This window comes from Myripristis murdjan, chromosome 20 (assembly GCF_902150065.1).
Source record: "Myripristis murdjan chromosome 20, fMyrMur1.1, whole genome shotgun sequence".
NCBI lineage: Eukaryota > Metazoa > Chordata > Actinopteri > Holocentriformes > Holocentridae > Myripristis > Myripristis murdjan.
Genome location: NC_043999.1, coordinates 10,751,924 through 10,775,337, shown reverse-complemented (window position 1 = coordinate 10,775,337; position 23,414 = coordinate 10,751,924). Strand labels below are relative to the sequence as shown.

At 40.6% G+C, this 23,414-nt stretch overlaps 1 protein-coding gene across 2 annotated transcripts; it reads right to left on the bottom strand.

The window, feature by feature from the left end:
- Positions 1–470: 470 nt before the first annotated feature.
- Positions 471–19,910, bottom strand: vps41 (VPS41 subunit of HOPS complex). 2 transcript variants are annotated; one of them, XM_030079641.1, is made up of 28 exons: positions 19,715–19,735; positions 19,314–19,352; positions 15,545–15,652; positions 13,964–14,041; positions 11,148–11,222; positions 10,066–10,128; positions 9,836–9,901; positions 8,016–8,135; positions 7,756–7,902; positions 7,569–7,635; positions 7,076–7,173; positions 6,790–6,919; positions 6,531–6,646; positions 6,272–6,390; positions 5,869–5,950; positions 5,556–5,648; positions 5,320–5,447; positions 5,056–5,200; positions 4,217–4,258; positions 4,076–4,126; positions 3,843–3,980; positions 3,658–3,712; positions 3,427–3,567; positions 2,638–2,774; positions 1,973–2,072; positions 1,828–1,872; positions 1,655–1,734; positions 471–782 (listed from the first exon to the last, which is right to left on the bottom strand). In XM_030079641.1, exons 1-28 carry the CDS (start codon positions 19,733–19,735, stop codon positions 702–704), a joined length of 2,565 nt encoding a protein of 854 aa, XP_029935501.1. In that variant the 3' UTR covers positions 471–701. The 2 variants fall into 2 exon arrangements, with proteins under 2 accessions (XP_029935501.1, XP_029935502.1); XM_030079642.1 differs by having other exon boundaries at positions 702–782; positions 19,314–19,347; positions 19,715–19,910.
- Between the last annotated feature and the right edge of the window lie 3,504 nt (positions 19,911–23,414).

The following is a 23,414-nucleotide window of genomic DNA, read 5'->3' as shown; positions in this document are numbered from 1 at the left end:
ATCCAGAAGAGGAAAATCCCTGGTCTGGACAAACCCTCTAGAAATTGTTATCATGGAGCAAAAAATTGAAGAAATTTAGGGCGGGTCAATTCATAGTCAACCTCAGTCTCGTAATGCCCTCTTTAACTTGTAATAGATTGTAATAGATTAGATTTAATTAGCTATTTAATGTTCAGAAGATCAAAGATCAAAGATCACATACAGGCCTTTACCTGTCCAGAGTGTTCACCTGGACCACGACCCAGATAAGGGGGTATGGCAAATGGATGTGTATTTAATGTAAAGAAAATATATAGTGTATACTGTGTGTACATTGTTCTGATGAGTCAAAGAAGTGTTATCACATTTGCACACTTGTTAAATATAAAGTGCCCTTAAATACCACTGCGGAAACTTGTAAAATAAGTAAACTGTGCTTGTAAAATTTTAATTGGCTATAACTGGGATAAGATACAGTGATCAGACAGTTTTTGTGTGACAGCACTTTATTCTTCAATCTGCACACATTTCATCAACAAATTGAGTTAGCGGCAAGCAGAACAAATATTACATTGTACAGTTGTTACATGTCAATATACAGAGCAAATCCAGTGCACAGTTCAGTGAGTGAGGGAACGTGATATTTATTGATCAGGGGACCGACAGTAAAAGGGCTAAGACGAAGCATCAATAATAATACAGTGTGTGCGTTTATGTTGGTGCTACTTTTTCATCTCCAGGATTCCACTTCCTGGCCCCCTCCTCTTTGCACTGCAGATGTTGCAGAACTGCACCCCGTGGATCTGAAAAGGGAAAGGAGGGAAAGTTATGGGACTCTCAAAATAAACAGAGCTGTTGTGTCCAAAAATGCTCTGGCAAAATAACCACTGGAGGAAATGCGTAGGCAGGTAAATGTTACTTGGCATCAAAAACACATCCGATGTGTTGTGTCAAGGATGTGTTAGTTTTGAAATGTATGAAGAATTGAGCTCTGGAGCCACTACACAGAGCCATCAGGAGCAAAGTGAATGGTGACTAAACAATAACACATTGTATAACTAAACTAGGACACATTACCAACTGAATTACAATCAATCCAAAACACACAATCTTTTACTACAGAGGTGAAAGTAAATCAGAGCTATACTCACCTTTAGGCAATTATTTCTTTAATTTTAAAAAATTTTTTGGGATGAATTTATACATTGTAGTGGTGTATTTGTTATGCGCACTTAAATCTATTTCAGTTTCAAATGTGCAATGTATTAGTAATACTGTGCTTGTGCACATACTGTGCAGGGGCAAGAGCTGGAAATGAGCAATAGCTATAAGGTTGATGTGCAGTGCATCAGTTTCATGTTTAGTACTGGGACTATGTTAAAATGCATCATTCCTATCAAATGAATGAATGAATTAGTAAAAATGCACAAACAGAATAAGACAACAATCGACCTTTTTTGCAGCAGCTATTTCGTGTTACACATGTTACTGATGACATTAACTGAGGCTAGGGATTGGGTGCTGTGCATGCTGGCTCACTTGAGTGGCTCTGTTATGCCTAAATAGAGCAGAGCCTTTATTAATGACATCGGTAACAAGAGTGTTTACCCTGCTATTTCATGTCAAAATGGCTGCTGTGAAAAAGTTAGAGAGTTAACGTGGTACAGGTACTCACTGTTCCTGGAGATGGCAGACATTCCTTATGAAACATGTGTCTGCAGTGAAATACCACCACGCTAAAGGGCTTGGCCATGTCTAAAACACAGGTGTAAAGCATAAAATGTACGATTATACTGTGGCCAGTAAATGCAACGCAGCGTCAACAGAGAGATTTCACACGGAGCTCACCTGAGGGCAATATTGTGGCATGACACGATTCGCAGATGTTCTCCTCTGAAAAGAAAAGCAGAAGCGACATTTTTATGTTTATGTTCAGCCACAAATGCCTTATCTTCATTGCTTCTGTTACTATATTTACTTAAAATGCACCTACCGTCTACCCTGACTCCTCTCATTTGTGTTCGGTGCATTTTCTGGAGCAGGGAGAGGGAGTCGGCCACGAGGATCTTCTTACAGCCCTCTCTCAGCAGAATCTTAGCAACAAGGAGACAAAACACATTTCAAGGGAAAAGACTGGACAAAACCACAAAATACTAATCGTCAGCGGCAATTTAAAAAGATAACATCCAGTCTTCTATGCCAACAAAGTGCTATAGTTACCATACCGTCACCCCAAAACAATTAATTCGAGCAAAATTCTCAGCAAGTAGTGGCTAAATTGTAAATTTATTTAGACTGTTCAGTCACTGGAGGGAGAAATGAAATGGTGGTACCAACAAAATAAAACCATAAATGTTGAAATTATTAATAGTGATCACAGTGGAGAACAGAAATACAAGCTGTACTTATTACAGAGGAAACAGGGTAATCATTTCAAATTTTTGTGTCATTACTATAGACTACTCATTTCTCACAATTTGCTGCCTCCACTTTCAGCGGTCTCACATTACACTTGACTTAATGGCCTGTAAAAAAATGATCCAAGTCTAAAACGGGGACACAGATACTGTTAACACTGTTAGCGTCTTCATTGATTTTACGTGTGCACTGGTCGTACTTTACAACAATGTGATCTAATCTAAGAAAAATATTTCTAACCTGCAGATTGTAGTCCTGGAGGATTTTGACGAGTGAATCTCTCAGGTTTGGGATCTCCATGCCCTCCTTTATGCGATGGATGAGCAGGATGGGATCTACATGTGTCCCAATGTTATTGAGGAGGCCAGTGATGAATGCTGGAGAGACAACGACAAAAAGAGATATAAATATAGGTCCTCATGGCAAATACACATGGTTCAAGAAAAATAGGCAAACCTCTACTTAATATGACCTCCAGAAGTCCTCATGGCATTTATGAATTGCGACATTGTTGGCAAAAAGGGAATTCAAACCCTGGATCTTTGTTTCCTCAGAGAAGTGACTTATGATTGGACTTAACCTCTAGGACGAGTTTATTCCAGCACAATTACTGTATATCGGGCAAAACTGTGCAAGAAATTATTAGAGCTATGAGGGTGTGGTCTGTACTATAAAATCCAGCCCAATGGGCTGAATGTGCTGATGTGCAATGCACGGTTACAACATTTTTAGCAAAAAGTGAAAATGTTTAATATAGTGTCTCTATCTGCCCAACTGATGGCATTTTTGCTGCCTGAGTGGTGTGAGAGTTTGGTGCCTGTCGCTGTTTAGGTTTGGAGATCAAGATATTTTTAGCAAAGAACTAAGGAAAAAAGTGCAAGCAGTAAGAGGGCTCCTACACCATCAGTGCTTGGACCCCTATCTAAAAAATACACAGTAAAGGAGAGTGATAAAGAAACAAGAGAAGCAGACAATCAAACACTGGGCAAAGGTTTAGAGTAACTGTGTCGATAGAAGACTGTGTCATACGTGGTTTGTCAATAGAGTAAGAGATGAGATCCTCCCAGAGCTCGGCATCATCCTGCTCTTTGGCAAACTCTATGGCCTTGTCCACATCCCCCAGCTCCTCCATGATCATCTGCAGAGCACGTCTGCAGTTCCCCATCCTGCCTGGGAGCAACATGTTGGATCAGTTTCCTTTTTTTTCTAATCATTTCAGAAGCACTTAAAGCAGGGAAAGGGAAGTGATTTGACACTCACTGAGCAGAAAGACCGTCTCCTCCACAAAGTTCCTCTGCTGACAAATCTCAAGAGCCTGGGAGAGACAGACAGAGAGAGACAAAAACACAAAGACGGCGAGATAGGAAGTGAGATACAGCCGTTAATGTCTTGTAGCTTCTGGAAATTTGGATGTATGGTGTGATGACATGTAAGAAATAATTTACCTTTTCCAGTGGGCAGTGGGTGCTATCTCTCAGGAAAGGCAGGAGATTAGGTCGGTCGTACTCGGCATAGAGGCCGATCTGTCTCTCGTGGTACTTCTGGCCTTTGTGATGGTCCCGCTTGAAGAGCTTATGGAGGTACTGTAGAAGACGGGGGTTAAAAAGGGTCGGGGTTATGATACGGAAGTGAAAATGTCATTTAATAACACTCAAATAACTGATCTCTCTCTTCTCACCACGTGCAGGAGCTCAGGCCTGTCCCCAAGTTCCTCTACCACTCTGTCTGTCTGTAGCGCAGAGGAGAGAAACAGGGTCAGATAACACTGTATTTTCATAACATCCTCGATGAAATACCTGGAAAAACAAGGTTAACTTACTGATATCTTGTCTTCATTGTCCAGGAGCATATCCACAGCTTTCTGACAACATAAAATATGAGACAGCATTATTCAGACAGAAATAGACTGGTGTTCTCATACAGTGATGAAGGCGGAACTACCACTGGCGTCACTGTGCGCTGAATTAAAAAACTATAAAACTGAATATGCAATGATGGATGACATTTTCATATCCATCATTTGATTACAGCCGGAACATGATGAGAATTTATCTCTTCATTTGTGTTTAAGAGACATTACATAAGAGGTCTGAGCTCACAAAGACGCTCAAGAGATCAAAACTTTGAAAACTTTTTTTTTTTTTTTAGCACATTACACGTCCAGTGCAGAACAAACAGGCTGAAAGCAGCAACTCTGACTACAGCAGTCCAACTGTATACTGTATATATTGTATATTGCTGTTTTATGGTGTTTTATTTTATTTTAATTCTATTTTAAAATGCATGCATGCTTGTATGTAAGTGTACAGTCATATTTGTGAGTGTATGAGCATGAATGTGTGGGTGCATATGTGTATGGAGATATACAATTTGATATTTTTATGATGTGCAATCATGTATACATATTTTTCTATCTGTTATCATTTCAGATTCTGCCTCTATTCAGTTGTCAACTGTGAGCATGAATGTAAATAAACTCAAACTCAAACCAAGCAAACTAGAAACAACAGTGAAGCCTTGAACTTGAAGTCTAGACACCACATGCAGGCCTATCTCTTGTATTAGTCTTTAAGAAACCTTGAGCTTATAATAGTGAAAAGGTAAAGACGATATTGAAGTATGCATACTTGTCATTTTGCATGCTTTCAGTTTTATTACCTCCTTATCAAAGTCCATAAGGAGCACAATCTTGTCTTCTATGGATGAGAAGAGGTTATGTTTATGGATCAGCTGGTAAACATCTTTGTGCCTCAGTCTCAGGTAGATTTCTAAGGCTCTGTCGTACCGCTGGTCGTACGTGTAGCTGCAATGGCAAGAAGATTCCTGTGTCAGTTTCCTCTGTCAGTACTTCTTTGGGGTCATATAACTGACTGGGCACATCTCAAAATGCAGTGACAAAGCTTTTCTACTCGAGTCCCTCACAGTTCAGCCAATGTGGTGAGCAACGTCCTGTTAGTGGGGTCCTTCTTGAGGTGGTCGATGACCGCCTGAACAATGGCCATGTTATTATAAAGCTCTCCCGGCCATTCACGGATCAATGTGGCAAAACCCTTTGTCGGAAGCACAGAAAGTAGAGCAGAGCATCAGTTGATGTTCATCAACCAGTGGATTAACAGTGGATTAGTCATAGAATGGCTGGACTGTTTGGGACAAAGTACCTCATAATCAGTTTTGAGGAATTCATGCAAGATCATTTCATAGATGGCCGGCCTGAGACGCAGATCGCCTCTGGGCAGATACTGACTGATGGCCTGAAATTGGAGAGAGGCACAATGTTAACTAGTTGTGGTACAATGGTGCTGTGAGGCAGATACTGAAGAAAGGAAAATAAGAGAGAACATGCCACATTGGGATGGCAGCATTATACTTCAAAATCAATTCACAACCATAATCACTTTAATCATCAAGTACATTTAAAGTACAGAAATAAGCGATGGTTGCACACTTTGAGCCACAGCTATCCTGACCAACCTTTAACTGGCCAATGGTCTTGAATCTGTATACTTCATTTTCCCATAGGTCCATGTTTTTCCCAAGAACCTTCTGGCACTTCCTGAAATGGAGAAACAACATGAATCCTTCATACACACACACACAAAAAAAAACTGATCCTGGTTTGATTTCTTAGTAGTGCACATGCTTGCCACTGTCTAGTCAAAATAGCTTGTAATGCGAACGCTATATATGACATGGATGTACAAAAATAACTGTCTTTAACTTTGAATGTGCACAACGCACCAACCGGATCACCATGCAGTTTAAAAATGTTACTTATCTGGACATGTATTGTATGGTTGTTCAAGTGAAGTTTTCAAATATCCGACATATGCCTCATTCCGCCTCTGCTCATTTCTGCAGAATATGCAAAGCTTACCGTGCAGCACTGTCATAGTCTCCCTTCTCCACCAAGTGATTGATGTAAGCCATTCCGATTTTCTGAACTTCATGTCGCTTAATGTTTTTGAAGCTGATCTCTGCAGCCATCAGTGCCTCCTGTCAAAGTTAAAACCAGCGTATTGAGACATAAAATTAAAGCTGCTCACCTGTGAAAGCTAAACATAGGAATTGCGGAATGACGAAAGGTATATGCTTTGCAACATTTATTAAATTCAATACCGTTCAGCGACACAAACCTCATATTTCTTCTTCTCAAGCAGCCAATCAATGTGGTCATCTTGGTCTCGCTCCTTGGCCACAACAATGTCTTTGGGGCTGATAATGTAGAAGAGCGACTCTCCCTCAGAGTGCTCTGTTGATGAAAATACATTTATGCCTCTCTGTGTGGTACTGTACTGAGCATCAAAGATGACATTTGATGGTCGATGCATAATCAAATCAGGGCACGGTAAAGATCATGTGACATTTCTTCAAGGGCCGTTTTTATAGTCTCACCAAGTCTGTAGTCTCGGCACTCGTTGTCCTGAAAGTTGCGCACAGTCAGCGCGTCTGAGGAGATTTCCTCGCAGCTCTCTGGTAGAGGCTGGATGATGTCGAGACGAGGCCGTGCACGGAACTCCTCCTCCTGCTCGTATGTACACACAAACACACACACACACACACACACACACACACACACACACACACACACACACACACACACACACACACACATACAATGAGCGATAAACTCTATTACCGTAGTTGGCCCTTCAATATAAATGCATACAAGCATCATTACCATTTGATCTGAGTTCTCTTTAACAAAGAACAAGGTCACGAGCTGATCCGCCAGCGGTGCCAGGCCACTGATGAAGAACTCGGTCTCAAACGCAGACACTGTTCAAGAGAGACCCAGACACGGTGTAAGATTAAGGCATTACCTACTCATTAAGTTACATACTGTGCATGTATTCAGAAGGTGTGGTGGCAAACAGATCATGAGAATACTGAATTTATTTGGCACTACTGATTGAAAAGGTGCTAAAAAAGCAGTCTTCAGCTTTAGCATGAACACCATGAGATTTTGAGTTTGAGAGTGTTTCACAAGCTTATAGTTTACAGCTTATCATTTTCTCCTCCTATAGAAGACCATCATCCTGTTCTTACTGTGCTACTGTGCTTGTTGTCAGTATTTTCCTGCATCAGTGTCACCAAGACAAATTCCTGCATATTTATTGTGCTTGGCAGATAAAGTGATTGGCATCCTGATGGGTGATGTACTGAATACTCACCTATTTCCACATAGCGGCTGGGAAGATCTCTCATCTCAGTGGGATTTCGCTCTTTCACAGCACATATCTAAAGAGGAAATAAAAAATAAAAAAACATTACCGGATGTCTGATAGAACATGGAGAGCTGGTGTCCTTAGTGAGTAGTTAAATAAAGTAAATACTGCCTATAAACAAAGAGCTTCAAACCTTAATGGAGGTGCCCCAGCCAACAATGAGAGTGGTGTTATCTTTCCAACACAGGCTGCATGGGTACATGTCAGGCCTCAGGCTAACGTTATCCCGCAAAACGTTGGTAATCCGCTGCTTTGTGCTGATGTCATAGATTTTAACTCCCTGACAGAAACCAGGAGAAACAAATCAGAGGCAAATTTACATGCATGTGATTCACCCTCAGTAATATACATGCACACCACCACACATTATCGGTGTTCTCACAGATCTCTTACCACATTGTTGGCCCAGGCGATGAGGTTTGCCCTCCAATGGATATTTGTGATGACGCCCTCGCCCTCGTGTAGCACAGACGTCTTCCATCGATTCAACCAGTTTCTTTCATACAGCAGCAGCTTGAGAAAAAAAAAATCGTGAAAATCTTTAATACTGTGCAGCGTATTTGTATTTCAAAAAGTGCATCTGAACTTACAACATCAACAAATACTGGTCAGGAATGCAGCTGTGCAGTCCAACCCACAGAGGGCAGTAGATGAATGGTATTGCACAGGGGCAGCTGCTGTGAGGAAGTGTCTCTAAATGGGCGAAATAGCCTGCTGCAGTCAAATTGTGGGGAAGTTTCTCACCCATTCTGCTAATAATGAGGTTAAATCTGATTCCAGCCCTTCTATGAGGTCTAATTCCACTTCAGAGCATTTAGGCACAAAGGCAATGAAGACAGATTGTCATTAGGCTCTGTCTCAATGAGAAAGCATCAGCCTCCCATTCACAGTGATGGGAGAAGTAATTTTTCAGATTCATATGGCCGATGTAATTTGCAAGTACAAAATTATTTGAGCGCCATAAAGAAAGGGTTGAAAAAGTGATACATTACAGGCATGAATTCATATATCATTCCAGCTCTCGTTCTAATGGCTACGGCTTCTTTGGGCTGCACACCATTTGTTGTAGTTGTAGTGGGATGTGCAGATTACAGACAATGGTATTTGAGCACAAATCAATCCTGTATTTCTGCATTACAACTTACTGTCTAGCGGTAAATGTCTTTCTCCACATTGAGGTGTGCAAACCCGGTAACTATGCTCAAGAGTGTATTTGGAGGTTTGTGTTATTATCCCCAATGCATTGTAGCAGAGTGGCAACAGGGCGATTTCATCAACTGCAGTTTAGGGCTTTATGTTCAGGCCTTGTATGTGTAGCGCACAAAGCCTGCCAATCAGATTCCCTGCATTTCCACTGTCCTCGGTGTACAAATTCATAAAAAAAGACAATGTGAAAACTATTACCATGGTAGTGGAGAGAAGGTTGTATAGTCTCTTTAATTCAGCAGTTGGGCTATGTTAATACTAAACAGTTTGCTCCACAAAGAGATGATATGACAAAGGAACTGTGGAGACAGGACTGAATTGCCTTTGACAGGATGTGGCTCCTGTTGAGGCTTATTGATTTTCCTCACAGGCACCTTGCGGAGGCCTTCAGCACTTGGAACGGAGAGGAATCAGCGCCAGTTGAAAGAAAATGGTAAAGTAATGGGGGTTTTATAAGAAAAGAAGTTGTTTTCCTCACCGGCGTTACATATACTGTACGTCGATATACTTTGTGGATGGTTTTGCATTGACGCGATGCTGATGCACACTTCTATAATGCAGATGGTATTTGGTGATGTATATTTTCGAGTTACTTTTGAAAAGAAAATAACAAACTTATTGGATGAAAGAGTTTTCACCTTCCATACTGACACACCAGAGAAGATCACTGTATGTGCCCGGAAATCCTAAGACTATGTACCCTCTTGATAATGACATCTATTTGCTGTGCTTGTGAAGCATTGCCTTTCAAACACTGTTGAGCGAACAGCACTTTGTGAAAATGGGCTGCTCTGCTGAGAGCACTCCAGAAAAGAGACAGAAAAGTAAGAGCCTTTCACACCAGACAAAGGCCCAAGCATAGCCTTCAGCCACACAAAAGTGAGACGGTTTGCAGCATTTTGTTTCACGCATGCCAAACATAATGAACTATTGTGACAGGAAATAACTAAAAAGTTTGAATACCTATAAATAATAGCTGGACATGTGAAAATACTACCGAAACTCACCTTGGTGCCTCCAGTGACAAACTGTTTGTAGTTTGATCTGGTGAACTGAGGGTGCAAAGCCACCACCTGCAACGGTGCAAGAGGACAGATTAGAGCATTAAGGTTTGACTGTCAGAAATTTTATTTTTTCATGTCATATGCATCAAATGTCAGCAAATACATAGCCGGACTTTGTCCATGTGTGCAGGACACTTTTATGTTTTCATAAAGAACATGAGAAACCAACTTACTTTGATAGGACAGTCAAAGTTCTCATGGAAGCCCTCTCTTGTGTAGAGGCCAAAAACTTGAACCTGAAATAGAGACAAGATGGCAGAATGGCAAGCAAAGGTGAATAACTCCACATTTCCACTGTAATTGCTGTGTCTGCAACTGTCTGAGGCCAGCAGGGGGAATCATGGTCAGAAAAGACTTTGATTGGCTGCCTACTTCTCCACTGGGCCACCAATTAGTGGACAGGTTGATTCTTTGGGCCCTCCAGGGTTTAGAAACAACGGTCTTAATCTTTGACTTAACCACTGCCTCAGCTGGCTACAGCAAACTCTAATGTACCGACTTGTACATAACAGCCAGTTTTCCTTTACGTGAGGCCCCAAAACCAAGACAAAGTTTTTTAAAGGATGAATAATATGCCACTCTGGTGCAATCTCCTTTTTGAACTGCATCGGTGATTAAGGATTAAGTTAGATTTCAAAGGATTAAGAGTCAGCTGAATTGGTTGAGGGCAAACAATTGCTGTACCATCGATTTTAATTGTCTGCTCCACTTTTTGTGCGACAAGATCTTGTTTTTGCCGCCAGAGTGCTAGAAAGAGGGGGGGGGTGATATCAGAGAGCATATCTTGACTGCAAAATCCATGAAGGATGGTAGTAATGATGAGAAGAGACAAGATAACAGCAAGGTGGAGAGCATGGAGAGGGTATCCATAGACAGCTGACGGCTGACTGACAGCTCACGAATGTGAGTGCGATCCTTTCCCCACTCTTCAAATTGGCACAAGCTTTTTATAAATTCCCACCTAATGAAAAAAATGTGGATTTATGTGTACAGATAGGGAAGAGATAAAACTCCAGGTTTATGCTCTGACAGGAAAAGAAGTGCCTTCTAAAAATTCGCTCGTGGAAATAACTACTGGGATACCACACCCCTCCCAAGTTCCACATCATTAGCATAACCTTTAATATCGATAAGATGGGTTTTATGTGAACAGTAATCTCAGGATGAATTATGAAAGATGAAAAACACCGATTGGTGATTCTGGGCAGCAGGTCCAAGGATCAGTAACCACCAGTGATGAGCAGAGAGATCTCACCTTCCCATCCTCAGAGCAGATGCCCACATGCTCTCCACTTTCATCCAGGCTGATCTGGTTGATCTTGACTGAGCTCTGCGGAGACAGAAAATCATCTTTTCTAGAGACAGGCAAATATCCCCATGGCTGGCCAAATGTTGCTGTTGCTGACATTTTTGGCTCACAAAGTAAAATTCCATAAACAGAAAAACAAAAGTTGAGAACCGTACTAGTTGTGTGGTCCAGTACAGACTTCCAATCTCACTCCGATCTCCCATGCAAGATGTTGATAAAAGGATTGATCAAATGGTATAAATTATGCAATATGGTAATTAACACCTATTCTTGAGATTGAGAGTGGTGAGTTGTATCTATTGGTCCCTGAGTACAAATTAGAGCTGTGAAGGTTGTGTTTTTCACATGTAAATTTCTTCAAGGTTTGAGCTCCGCAAAATACCCATCCACTATTACCGTAATGGGGCGCCAGGAGACAAGGAGGGCAGATTGGACACATTGCTAAACCATACAGAAATCATACAGACTGCATTAGGGTAAATTGGAAAAATCATCTTTTTTTGTATTTTGGCTGCACTGTTCCTTTACAATCTACTAAAGCTTAAGTGTAGTCTAATATTACAAAGGAGGAAACAGTCAGATTTTTCTGCTTATCATATACTTTCAATTTCTCCACTGCATTAGGTTTACCTGGGTATTTGTTCAGCGGGTGTCACTGTGTCATGAGGTACTGTATGCATTTTAAATTATTTTCTGCCGCTCGCAGAATCCTGACCGACTCGCCAATCCAACGCCATAATCCATCACTGAGAGCTCAGCGGTGTCTCTTTTGTTCGTAGAAATAGCTTCCTTGTTTCTTTCAGGCGATGACTTTGATAACTGGCAGCGACTTCCCAGGTAAGTAGCATCTGAATCAATATGCTCAGCAGGAACATTACCGTCAGAAGCATAAGTACCGGGACAGTGAAGTAAACCGGCTCCTTTTGTGCTGTGTACTCATACAATTTGCAGGTTTGATCAAAAACATGAAATGAGCAATGTAGCAAACCAGCTTTGATTGCATTTTTCTTCTCACTAGTTAAAACACTTCAAAATAAATATCCATAGTCAAAGTCATTCCCTTCAGATTCCAGTTGGCATAAATCCATAGAAAATTTCAAAATGTGGGCTTTTATCATACTACATAGGCAAGACAATTTCTGATTATATCTATATATCTATATATATATATTCCACACATGCATTAAGTGTGTGAGGTTTGTAGCATGTCATTACTTGATTACTAACATCTCTTCTAAAATATTCAGTAAAACCCAAAATACTGCCTCTTGCCCTTGAATGCAACCTTATGGGACTGCAAGTGTAAATCGGACTCTCCCAGGTAAACTGGTGCTGTGTGGATTACATGGGGTGACGGTGCCTGCATAAAGGTCCTGAACTTGACCTTGTGTGCTCAAAACTATCATGTCATTCGAGCCAGCATCTTCCCTCTTAGACCTTTGGGAGGATTAGCCAGATGAGCTCCTGTGTGCAGGTTTCCTCTTGTACTCAGCAGCAGAGGAGGCAGACCAGTTTGGCTGATGCACTGGACCCTAGAAACTCAATTAGGGCTTGGCGATATATACATTGATACTATATAAATATCATGATATGAGATTAGATACCGCCTGGAACTGTGCTTATTATAATATTGTGATATGGAGTAAATGTTACTTAGTCTCTTGTTGGCCTTCATCTCTCTTAATGTGCCAGTCTTGTTGTTCTGTATGTGTTTATGACTGATGTTTGTGCATTTAACCTTTTTTTTTTTTTTTTTTTTTTTTTTTAATCTTTCAGCCCGCTCTTCCCCTCTCCTTAGGTAGGTCTTTCCACCTGCCAGGCCATCATTGTAAGTAAGAAATTTTGTTCATAATGACTTGCCTGGTTAAATAAAGGTTAAATGAATGAAATAAAATAAATTTAAAACACCTGCTTGGTCATTATATCCACATAACTATATTTTATATATTATGAAAGCGCCACTAGTCACCTGTACAATATTGATGTCAAGGTATTTGGTCAAAAACAAATCTTGATATCTGACTTTGTCCATATCACTCAGCCTTAATCTGAGTATAGCTATTCTTGTGTTCTGCTATGCCAAGGTACTATGAAAACACAAAATCCAACCCAACTCCTCACTGAGATAAATTCAGTGATTTCAGAGCATATCAAAGGGATATCAAAAATCGGGTTATGTCTGCGAGTAAAAAAATAGACTGCAACTGCATACAATGAGATTAATTACCTGAGAGCAAATGGGCAAGCCTTTTTAAGTTGTATGTTCTCCTGCTGGCTAGTTAACATTAGATTATTTATTTGGTATTAATCTAATTCCCAAAACAATGGAAAACGAAAATAAAGCCAAGAATTTTGAAACGTTTGCTTAGAAAGATGACTTAAGAAAAAAGGCAGCTCAACTACGACACAAATGTATAACACGGTTTGTCAGGAACACTTAATTATAGCTCAAATAAGGACTGTGCAGTATCAGGATTCATCAACATTAAAGATCTTCAGTTATGAGGGTCATGTTTGGGCATTGTTGATGTGTTAAAACCAGAATTCATGGAAGGAACGATCATTGTTTTGGTAGAAAAAAAAAAGCAAACCAGAGTGAAGGAAATCAGCCAATAAGTGAACAACTGCATCATTTTGTTTTTCTTCCCTGAATGAACTGAAGTTAATTACTAGTGCCACTAGCTCCAAAAATTCTTAATCATCTGGACTCGAGGGACTATAAAAAACTTCACCAAACGACTAATGGCTCTTGAAGTACTCACAATTTCAAACTTCTGAGTTACGTTTCCTTGGACGTCCAGCAGGAACACTTTTCCAAAATGGGTACCCAGGGCAAGGAACTGAAATGGTACGAATAAAATGTAAATTAAACCAAAAGACACTTGAAAACGTTTCAATTTTTTCTTTTTTTCTTTTTTTTTTTTTTGAAAAATCTTGTGCACATGAAGGCTGTGGTAGGGGATAAAAAATGTTTCTTGGAGCTGGTGGGATGTGGGTAGAGAGGGGATTGGGTGGGCTTAGAGGCAAAACTGTGAAATTACAGGGGGTGGAAAAACCCTATTTATTAAAGCAGACAGTGTGAAATGGCATTTTTTTTTCTCAAATTAAAATGCTTAAGCATAATAAATGCACTGTACATCTGACTTCTTCCCATGCTCCCCGTGAAACCCAACCACCTCCCCGTGCACAATGTAGGGCTGTTATTTCTACTGATCAGCAACTGGTTTCCATGTTTAGTGCTTCAGCAGAAGTGTGCGTTTGTGTTTGTATGTGTGTGTGTGTGTGCGTGTGTGGGTCCACTGGGACAAAAAAAATTATAGAAACTGGGGGCTTTTGGCATTAGATTAAGTGTGTGTTCTTCCACCCAGCCCGGGCTCCAGTCCCTCCTACTAATCCCCCTCCCTTCCAGACCAGCATGTGGATGTGCGGTGAGCCCACCATGCTTCAGTGCAGTCTATAATGAAATGCTTATATTTACAGGCACAGCTGAGCATGTCAGACAGAGCCCCTGCAATCTCCCCAAATAAAATAACCAAAAATAAATAAATAAAGGGGTCAACCTTGTGAGGCGGAGCGACTTTTAAAGGGATTTATCAGAATGGAATTGTTCAAATGAAATTCCGATTCAGGCACTTAAAATATGAGGCAACATAAGGCAATATGTGCTGTTGGGGGCTTTAAGGTCCTAGGTGTTTGGTATGGTGGGGGGTTGTGTGACCATACAGGTAGCTGGATGGCAGAAGGTACACAGGCACAGGAAGAAAAGACAGTCAGATCAAATTTGGAATTTCAGCAAAGCAACGTCTCTCACTGTGGCACGGTTGCTCTTTCTTTTCTTTTTTTTTTTCCTTTTTGAGGGAAAAATAAAAGTGGGGGAGAGGAAAAAAAAGGGAGTGAAATCCTCAAAGTAAAAATAAATAAATGAAAATCAATAGCGGTTAATAAAACATCAAGTGAGGAGACATAACCGGGTATGACTCGTGCTCTGCTCAGGCGTGCATGTGTGCCCCTGGTGCCACGACGATTAACCATCTTGCTTAGAGTGGCCCTCTTAAAAATACCAACATTCAACAAACAGAGGAGAGGAGCGAAAAATATGGAAGAGTGGGAATAAAAAGAGGAGAAGACAATGGTGCCTGGTGCCTTCTGATGTACCTCCCAGAGAGGAAATAGAGGCAAGGTGAGAAAAGGATGGCCTGCCTTTACAGATTGAATAGAGGGGATGAAAACCGACTTTGAATAGGACATCTCTCAAATGTGTACATAAACAATGAGAAACCTATGCTTGAGATGCTCGGACTTGAGACTGAATACCCTGGTGGGATGAGGATTATGACCTCTACCTTGTCATGCACGGTCATACAGCTGGCTGCATCCTTCTGGAGAATTTCCGTCACCCCGTTGGCGAGCCTTTCATATTTCAGTTTGGGCTCCTCCTCACTGTCCTCCTCCTGGTTCAGAAAGTAGAAGTCATATCCTTAGAGGGACCAAGAGTTCTTAAACAAATTCACACAAAAATAAAACTGAAAAAAAAAAAAAAAAAAAAAAAAAAATCACAGTCGCCCTTATGAACATATCTAACAAGATGCACTAAATCCCACATGCATACTTTGTAAACTGCAGTGCAAAAAATGTCCATCTGAGGTCATTTACTCAGATATTCAGTATTAAAATCTGATCTGTGATCTTTCAGATGAAAAGAAGTCGGCAAATGGGGTCAGGTAGCTTCAGGTAATTCCAATTCAATTCAACATGAAGCCTTTTTTTTTTTTTCAAAGTCAAGTCAAACTATCTTGAAATTTTTAGGACAGATTAATCTATTTATTAAATAAATAAATCCCACAATAAAACCATACAACATAAATTCAAAAGATCATCCTAAAAATCCAACATTACATTGTTGCCACATGCAGTGCACTTTCTCAGAGCACACTAATCTTACAATGAAATGGAAATATTATACAGGAGATGCTAAACTTTTTCATGACAAGAACCATGGGCTTTGCAGCATCGGATAATAAAACCTAAGGAATAAGGTAAGGAAACACAAAGAAACCACCTGAAAAGATTTTTGTGGTTAGAGTATAAAGCTGTATAACTGTCTGTAATTTATGTGGGGAGCTAACCATCAGGCAGCAACACCTATGCACAAAAATTAATCAGCCTTCCTCAGCTAGTAGGGAAATTAAACTAATCCCCATTTTACTGAGGACCACCTGCAGCCCTCTAAAACATCCATGGAGCATCACTTTTTGTTCCACAGCCACAGTGAAGCATGCATTATAAACCATAATACTCCTCAACAGTCCTCAATTGTATTCTTACAAGAAGCTGCAATCATAATGACAGATATTAAACCAATAAGTGTGCAACTAATGCATTTTGTGAGGGTGACTGGCACTACACCCTGTGCGCATCGTCACTGTGCTCTGACCTCTAGGAAGAAACACACATGTGCAGCGGCCTTGGCACGTGTGTATCAGGAGAGGAGTGTGCAGAGACAAATCCCCATACCTTGTGTGAAATGCAGGATAAAGTAATTTTAATCTTTCCATGATAGCATTCATCCCCCAGTGAAAAACATGAATTTGGTCTTTTCATAAACCAAACTTAGTGCACTCTACTATGCTACAGCTTCCAGTGCGAGCCAACATTTGTGGCCAGTCACAGCCTGAATATTACTCATAATTCAGTTTATAACCAATGCTGCACAGTCTGTGGCTGCCCAGAGGGTGCATCAACTCAAAACACTGTCTGCCATTATGTGCTACTGGGTTGGAGGTGGGGGACAATAGCGTGGAAAAAATGTTATTTTCAAAAACAATCCTTTCCCACTCAACAACGCCATATCTAGGCTATTTCCTGTGTATTCTGCTTGTGAGATTTCTGATGCGAGGGCATTTGTCACGGGTTTCAAAGGCGTATCAAACAACAAAGGCAAACTTCATCCCCAGAGAGAAACTACCCATTTTCAAACTTTTGCCATTTATTGTAAGTTGCCCCTTGTTTTGTCAACTACTGGGTTGTCTTTTGTGTTGTTAACCACTTTTGCCACCACATATATTTTGCCTATTGGCAGATGTAATAAAACCGGCTGAACAACCCCTTTTGTCTCCATCAAGGATAAAGATCCACTTCCAAGCAGACAAGCAATAGTTTTATCTCCTCTGTGTTTTTGGAGGCAAAGTTGAGTTGTACCAAAGTACAGGTGAGGTTTTGAAGCTTTCCTTTAACAACAGAACCTCTCCCTTCTTCACAGCCCAGTGCTTCAATAAATGCATTGCTCAATTTCATTCTGTAATTTAGCTTTAGTTGTAAAGGTAAAGTCAGCCAAAATATTATTATAACTGCCAGCACTGTGGAAATTTGACAAATAGCCTTTGAAAAAGCCTCTCTTCTGGCTGTGCAGAGATTCAAACTCATGTTGGCAGAATAAAAGGGACAGTGACAGAGACAAAAGCACTCAGATATTATTCAAATATGTATCCCAGTTTGGAATAACAAAAGATGACTTCACCTTAAAAAGACACTAGCTTGCCTCCATGTTGTCAACAGAATCAAACAGAATCAGAATTTCGATCTACTTCCTGGTGTACATGACGTCACCTACAACGCAGCTTTAATAAATTCTTTAATTAGTCAACATTACGCATACTTAATGAGGTGGAGGGTAATAGCCAGCTATTTGCCAAAGTCGCTGTATCTCCATTGTGCCAAAATTTGCATGAGATATTTGCTTTTCATGTATAAAAATATTAGTATGCTGTGGATGGCACAATTATAGGGAAGCTTATATCATCTCACCTTCAAAAACTGGAGGAGTAAAAAAAAAAAAACAACAACGTATGACTACCTTACTGGATCTGAAACTCCTCACTCTCTCTCATACTTGTATAATTTTCTGCTGGACATCTGCATCACGTCAATGAAGTGAGGCCAAACTGAGATGCAATTAAACTACAACTGCACTCGTGGCATGTCAGTGTCAGTTTCTACTCAGGGTTTGATCCTCGAGTGCGCTCCCCTAGAGCTGAAACGAATCCTATTCCCTTGACTAGATAAATGAAGCACAAAGGCAAAAACTGGAACAAGCAAGAACCGTGGACATTAACCTATTACAATGTCATTAGAGATCGTTTAACGATTCGACTGGATAGATTAAGACATCCGAGGCTGAGCGTGTCTCTGTCTTCCTTGAACTAGGGCAGACAGATGGCTAGCCGACTCATTTTTTTTCTCAGTCATACACCTTCAGCGCCTTTATCCAGTGCAGCTGCTATCCACCCGGGCAGAGCAGCAGCAGGAGGAGGAGCAAGAGGAGCAGGGAATGGGAGAGTTACATTCCAGTAGCTGCAAACACTCAGAAGACACATACAGTAACACTGTATGTGTGATGGTGATTGTTTCCCTGCACTAAAATACTGAGGACACCGTGTGCAGACAGAAAATGGGATGTAGGAGGTCCTTCTATTTACAAGAGATTTTCCCTCTTTTCCTCTTTGCTCTGTTATACCGACTCGGTGTGGTGAGGTGCAGCTGTCCAATGCAACCTCTCCCCGATATTTCATTCTACTCTCTGCTTCCTACCAAGACAAGCCCTCCTTCCTACCAAGCTGATGTGTTAGGCTATAATTTATTTAGCGTTGTAGTGATTCTCAGAAGCACAGGTGTACCACTGGATGCCTGAGCTCAATCATAATACTGATGGATCCGGAACGCTATCTGTAATTCATGAGCGCTTGACAACTCTCAGCACCTGACAAAGATCCTTGTGGGACGAAGCATTGTTGGATAAAGGTTGGATACGTGTTACAGCCCCCCTGAATAAGCAGCACGCTCTATTTGAGATCAAAATTGTCCATGCTTGACAACACTGTGCACAAAAACCTGACATCGACAATTCATTTCCACATCGGCATCATGATGCAATGGAATGACAAGTTTAGAAGTTGTTTTTTTTTTTTTTTTTCTAAGGAAAAAAGCTGACTCTACTGCTTCTTTTAGGGTCTTGATAACAGAAAACAATTAAACATATATGCACACTCTAACCTGCAATATTGATTTGATTAATTTGATTTTATGTAGCAGAACTGATACTAAGGTGTTTCTTACCTCAGACTCATCTGTGAATTCCTCACTGGTCTTCCTGCTCTGGATAAAGAGAGATTTTCACAATGTCTATCAAGGATGTGGCATTTAATACACTGAATTAATTAAAATAGGACAGAATAATGTTAGAACTGGGGTTGAATTACTTTGATGACATTGTTTAATTAATAAAATGCACTAATTTAGAGCCTGAGGAAGGATGGGACCATCAACAAGGCAACACCCAGAAATCACATCATCGCAACGATACATCACTGCACATCTTAAAAATGCGACATGATGGCTAAATTAGAGAAAAAACCCAATGGCAATTAATAATCAACCACAGTCATCATTTAGATTCAGCTACATCCTGATAAACCATTAACATTAGCAAGCTAAGGTTAGCATTATGCTGCACTTACCTCATCCTCCACTTCCGCCATTGTGATATTCCGCTGAAAAACGAAAATAATTCTCAATACGTGTTGAGGAAGTGCATGCTAAAAGGATCGTGCCACTGTAATTCGACGAGTCAGATAGCCAAAATATCCAAATAGATACAGTAAAGACTCTTTGTTGACAAAACCTGCTGCCACTGTCATGAGTAAAATCACATGACCGAACTAAAGACGCGGTGCATCATGGGTATCGTAGTTTTTCCCCCGAGTGGCGGTGATTCCAGCCAACCGAGCAGATGACGACGATGCTGAATGTTGAGCTTTATTTATCGATGTAAAGCAGCGCTAAGCCAGTGTTTTCTTGTATCTTAAACACTCTAAATCAGCGTTTCGTCTTGTTTTGTTTTGTTTTGTTTGTTTGTTTGTATAAAACAATGCAGCCCCCCCCCCCCCCCCCCCCCCCCCCCCCACACACACACACACACACACACACTTGTAACTTCTCAAGGATGAAACTTTAAATTGCCAGAAAATGCAACAACCACAGGTACGTATCGTATAAAAAATGTAATATCATGTCTTCTGAAATCCTTCATCGCACCAAATTTGATAAGTGTACCCAGTAAGAAATATAAATAGCAATTTATCTATTTATCTAGCTAGCCACCTCCACACTTTCCCTGAGTGGATAACTCACTTTATGTCTGTCTCAGGTTTTTCCCATGGAAATCTTATGTGATGTACAGTACAGCCATATATGAAAGCTATAATCATCAAAGATATAATCTTATAAGAAATTTCTCATATGATTTGGATGGGTTTTCCAAACCTGTCAGCTGTGGGATGGGGAAAAAAAACTCCCTCTGCATGTCCTGATATACAAACCTTTTTATTATCATTATTTATTCATTATCAGGGTGAGAGATCATAAAATCAACACTGAGCTCTTGTGGGAGGCACCTCATGCATGTTAAAAAAAAAATCTAATGTTAATAATGTTTCCAGGTCACAGACATGGTATTGGAGCCATGTGTGATGATGCTGCACATGGACGTGGTGACCAGTGAGAGCGTGTGATATTAGTTGACTCCCTCTTGGCCCTCCCTCACCCTGCAGGCAGCGCTGGCCCCGAGCCAGATGAATGCTAAAGGTATGATTTGCCTCTTCTTTATTGAGATTGTGTCACACCCCCATCTCGCTCCATCCATCCTCATGAGAATCCTAATGCACTGACACCAAGGGGGAATAATTTTTTCTTTACAATCTACTTAGCAATGATTTATTGATTGCGGCTTCCACCCTCATAGAGAATTACCGATCCTTTTTGGGAAATCAGATTTTCACACCTTTCATGAGTGTGTATGTGGCGCAGGTCCCTGGAGACTGCGAGGGGGGACTGACTTTGAGGAGGGAGAAGCCCAGGCTGAAGCTGTGTGTGTGTGTGTGTATGTGTGTGTGTGAGAGCCACTGCGGTGTCGCTCCTCTAATGCCAATGCTGTGCCCAGTGTAGATTCTCTGCCCCCTGCCCTCACCTCTCTCTCTCCATAGGCTTGCATTATTTATTGATTGATAAATACAGTGTCAAAGCTTTATCTCAATCTGCTTTCATTCCCCCTCTAACCTTTAAAACACATGAATACTCTCTCATATCGTAAGCATGTCTGCGCCCCTCAAGGTTTAAGCATTTCATGAAAAAAAAGAAGGAAAATAATAAAAACAACACTTGCCCTCTTAGGAGGAGTCAGATTAGCGCACTGAAAGCTTTGATGCTCCAGAATGTCAGTTCTGTGGATCGATCTAGCAAAAAACACACACACACCTGACCAATCAGAGGCTTCTATTTGTTGTGGACCTGCTGGGCACTGTGGTTTACAAGCTTCAAAGAGCTCCTTTTAATACACTGCTTTGATAGCCCTCAGCCTCCGCTGACCCACCAACCATCCACTGGGGAGCATTTTAGCCTTAGTGGTGGTGGAGAGTGATAACAGTTGATCATATTAATGAGTAATGTAGCAAAAAAATAAAAAAAATAATAATAAAATCTAAAAAAAAAAAAAAAAACTTGATCACTTATCTCTTGCTATTCCAGGAGAGTCTATGAGCAAAACTGGCTTTTAAATTATTGTACAAACCTGCTGGTTTCTGCATGAATAAATCATAGTCAATTATGGTGGTGCTAGGTACATTTTCAGCTGGTTCACGGTGTTTTGGTGAAACTTTCATTGAAGGACACAAAAACTCAAATGAGCCCCTTTTTGTGCCTGACATTCAGTGGGAAGCTCCACACCAAGAGAGAGGAGAACAGTATGTTTAATAACCCTAAGGGGGAGACAAATCATCATCTACCATACCACATTAGATTTGGGGTCTTGGTATAACAGGCCTATAGACTAACACAGCAACATATATTGGTGCACCAAAATTATTGGTTAGTATTGGCCTTGCACATCAGAAGGGGTACATAAATCATTTTCAAAATTTAGTAAATAAAATCAAGTTGTGGCGCAGTCACTTTTAATTCATTTTAAATGTTGCTGCATTTACTCCTTTGAGAAAAAGAACACACAAAACCCAATATGTGTGTGTGTGTGTGTGTGTGTGTGTGTGTGTGTGTGTGTGTGTTGCAGAACTGTTTCCTGTATAGTAGTTTACAATCAGCATTTATATTGATAAATACATTATAACATTTTAGGGATGAATCAACCATCACTGCAACCTTTTGTTTGCATTTACATGTTGAGAAACAAATGCAAAATACTTTGCAAGGAGACATTTATCTCTCACAGTGCCAATGAAATTTTTATTGGCAAATATAAGTTATCAGCGTCTGTGTATGTGCATCCATGAAACCTTATTGTGCTCAGGCCCGAGCAGATATACTTATTAGGTTTTCAGCAGAAAAACACCCCAATTAATGACTACGTAAATACATTTGCTGTTTAGGCAGTAGCTCACGTAGACTAAGTGATAGTGGTAAATCATATAAAGCTGTCAAAGACATGATATTAAATGCAGTTCACAGAGAATAATGAATTATAATTCAGAGACGAAAAATAGCCCTCTTTACACACAATAAGTGATCAGTGTAATAATACCTTTGCTATATAATGAAGCATGCAACTTCAATTGTAAAATCAAACATTTGATTACTATGCAATAGATTTAAGTTCATAAGAATATATATTAAGTCTGAGGGAGCAGTGTCTGACACAGATTATGTAGTTGGTTTTCATTTGGTCAATTAGGTAGATTTGACAGATTACACTTCTTTTTTGTAGATTTTAAATCTTTGGACATGTTGGATTCTGCAACTTCAAGGATTCATGCTGCTAATCATTCTGGATGTGATAAAGCAACGTTATAAAAATTAGGATCTGATCATTTCTTCCCTCCACTGACCGGAGAGGCTGTGAGAGTTGGAGTGCAGTGCCCTGGTCGCAGGCCCAAACCTCTTACCCAGGGGGCACTGGGACAGCGGTGGTAAGAACACCAGCTATTAGCATGGATATCTGATGAGCACTTGGGACTCTCTGCTAACCACTGATTCTCTGGCCACTGGGGGTGTTAGGTGAGCAGGAGTGGAGGGGGGGGGTCAAGTGCTTTTCCTTGTTCCTGCAACCCGTTTGTGAGCTGTGGCCGGGGCGAGTGAGCAGAGAAGAAATGAGACAGGCCTTCTCCCCCGACTCACTCCATTTCAATCCAAAACATCTCTGCCCCCTCACGC

Bases quoted from the DNA above. Each gene is read 5' to 3' on its own strand.
- vps41 (XM_030079641.1), bottom strand. From the start codon at position 19,735: ATGGCGGAAGTGGAGGATGAG. The intron at 7,174-7,568 runs GTGAGTATTCAG...TCTCTTGAACAG, and splicing joins CAGCCGCTATGTGGAAATAG to TGTCTGCGTTTGAGACCGAG. The intron at 6,391-6,530 runs GTTTGTGTCGCT...TAACTTTGACAG, and splicing joins TTGAGAAGAAGAAATATGAG to GAGGCACTGATGGCTGCAGA.